The sequence below is a fragment of the Leiobunum rupestre genome, chromosome 9 (assembly GCF_980474605.1).
Source record: "Leiobunum rupestre chromosome 9, qqLeiRupe1.1.hap1, whole genome shotgun sequence".
NCBI classification, from domain to species: Eukaryota; Metazoa; Arthropoda; class Arachnida; order Opiliones; family Sclerosomatidae; genus Leiobunum; species Leiobunum rupestre.
The window spans coordinates 4,000,001-4,002,500 of NC_143392.1; the positions used below are offsets into that span (position 1 = coordinate 4,000,001).

Genomic DNA, 2,500 nt, shown 5'->3' on the forward strand with positions numbered 1-2,500 from the left:
ACCGATCTGCCTTTGACGAAGCCGTGTTGGGTGTCGGGAAGAAAGCGTTTAAACCAGTTGTATTATTGTGAGTGCATAATATAGTCGAAGACCATTGCTAGGGAACAGAGAACAGATACCTGTCGGTAATTATCTGGATCACCTTTGAAACCTTTTTTGAATATCGGAGAGATGACGGCTTGCTTCCAAATACGTGGGAAAACTCCAGTTTTAAGAGACAAATTGACCAAGTGAGTAAAAGGTTTTACCAATGGTTCCATACAACCTTTTAAAATAAAATTTGGTATTCCGTCGATGCCTCGTGTTGTAGTTGGTTTCAATTTCTTGAAAGCGGAAATGACGTCAGCTTCAAGAATATTTAAATAAAAGAATTCATTCGGGGAACCTTCTATAACAGGAACTGATGACTGGTTAGAATTGTCAACGGCAATTGAAGAGAAAACTCGCGTAAACTCTTTGACTAAGGATTCATTGTCCGATATGATCTTTCCTTCGCTTACAAGGCTTATGGACTGGTACGTGGAGTTTCTGTGCTTATTAATAAAGGACCAAAAGTTCTTAGTGTTGGTTTTTAAAGAGTTAGCGACTGTTGATAAATATTCCGATTTGTCCCTCTTGATAAGGGATTTTGTTAGAGAGCGGAGCTCGCTGTACCTTTTCCGATTATCATCCGAGGGTGTTCCTTTAAATTTCCTATGGAGATACTTCTTTTTCTTAAGGGCCTTGATTAACTCCAGGGAAAACCAATCGGGAAAATGGTCTTTATTTTTCTTAAACGCCATGTTCCGCCCAGGAATTTGTTTCGGAATAAATATCTCCATTCCTTGGGTTATTGCGTCGGAAATAAGAGTGACCACGTCATTTACGTCACTGGCGTTATAAACGGGTGACCAGTCGACCTCCTCGATATATTTGTAGAGGGAGAAATAATCTCCCTTCCGAAAAATGTACGGATTGGAATTTACAGGGGCAAAGTGTTCCAAATTGCCGTGATATGATACGCTGAAGGTCGGATGTAGCTTATCCTCCTTTACTAGCGGATTATGCGGTAACAAGTAAGAAAGGTGAGTATTGGTAAAACACAAATCCAAACAGTTCCCTTGAAAGTTTGTGATGGTGTTAGTTTGAGTCAGACCACAGAATTGAGTCATATTAATTATGATTTCCGCTTTCAGTTTGACGTAGTAAGAACAATTTGAGCAATCTAGTGTCTTCCAATTAACTTTCGGTAGGTTAAAATCTCCAAGCAATATGACTTCGCCCTCGTACATGGGTAAAAATGAGCGAAGGTGAACATCTAATTTGTCATAGGTCCCGATTGTGCTGCAAGGTGGTAAGTATATATTTCCGAGTAATAGTTTCTTTCTATTTTTCAGTCCAATTTCGACCCAAACGGCCTCGAACCCTTTTTCTAGGTCGTTTCGGCGAAAGGAATAAAAATCTTTAGAAAGAGCAATTAGAGTTCCCCCGCCAAACGTTGCGCGATCGTTCCGATGTACAATATAATTGTCGGGGAAATAGTCTGAGTCAAATTGTTGCGACGTGAGAAATGTCTCGGTGACGCAGTAAATGGAAAAGTCGAAATCGAGCACGTTATCAAAAAACTCCGCATCCTTAGTGCGGAGACCACGGACATTCTGGTAGATGATTTTTAGTTCGTCTAGATCCATTAAAGGTTTTGGTTTTCGTGCTCAAGATTCTTACCATCTTCGTTGTCTTGCGCGTTGTCGACAGTAAATTTTTGATCCTCCTTCAGAGTACCATAAAACTCCGTTAACAGGCAGTTTTTAGGAAAATTCCCTGGATTGGAAAGTTTTTCGTATTCGTCAGGATTGCCAGTGACGTAAAAGGACGAGTAGTTCGGATATTTAGTTTTTAGTCGAATGCATTTTACGGAAGCAAGATCTGTATCGGACTCGATATACTCTTTGAGTTCTTGGTTATTTACGTTGCAAGGCAACCTAGAAACAAAAAATGCCTTCCTACGCGGCTCTTTCGGCGGTCTCGTTATCGCTTTTATTGTTTCGGAGTTTTTCCCTCCGGTGAGTAAAATTTTTTTATTCTTGGCTTTCGAATTTTCGTTCGATTTTATATTATTTTTTGACATGCTTTCAGAGTGCTGAAACAACCGACTATTTGAAGGTGCTTGTTTTTTTAATGCATTAGAGAACGAACCTTTCCTTTTTACTTCAGTAAACCCGTCCGAGTTATCTTCCGTAGTTAAATGTTTACTAAAAAAACTGATTGAAGGTTCTTTTGTTGTGTCAGAGATAACGGCCGTTGCGTCATCAGACAAATTATTTGAGCAAAGGGTGTTTTTAATAAATGTGACAATCTGCGTAATTTTAAATAATTCCTCCTTAATTTGGGCGTTTTCGGTTTTTAAGTTGCGAATTTCCGTATCTTGAGATTTTGCCAATGAAATTAAATATTCCACGGAAATTTTAGGCCTATCTATAGGATCAATAGAATCCTCAAAACTATGGAGGTCGGCAGAGAT

General features: G+C 39.2%; 1 protein-coding gene across 1 annotated transcript; it reads right to left on the reverse strand.

Annotated features, from left to right (window-relative positions):
- Positions 1-62: 62 nt before the first annotated feature.
- LOC149926319 (uncharacterized) lies at positions 63-1,670 on the reverse strand. The gene has a single exon (XM_090157666.1). It carries the CDS (start codon positions 1,668-1,670, stop codon positions 63-65), a length of 1,608 nt encoding a protein of 535 aa, XP_090013792.1.
- Positions 1,671-2,500: the final 830 nt, after the last annotated feature.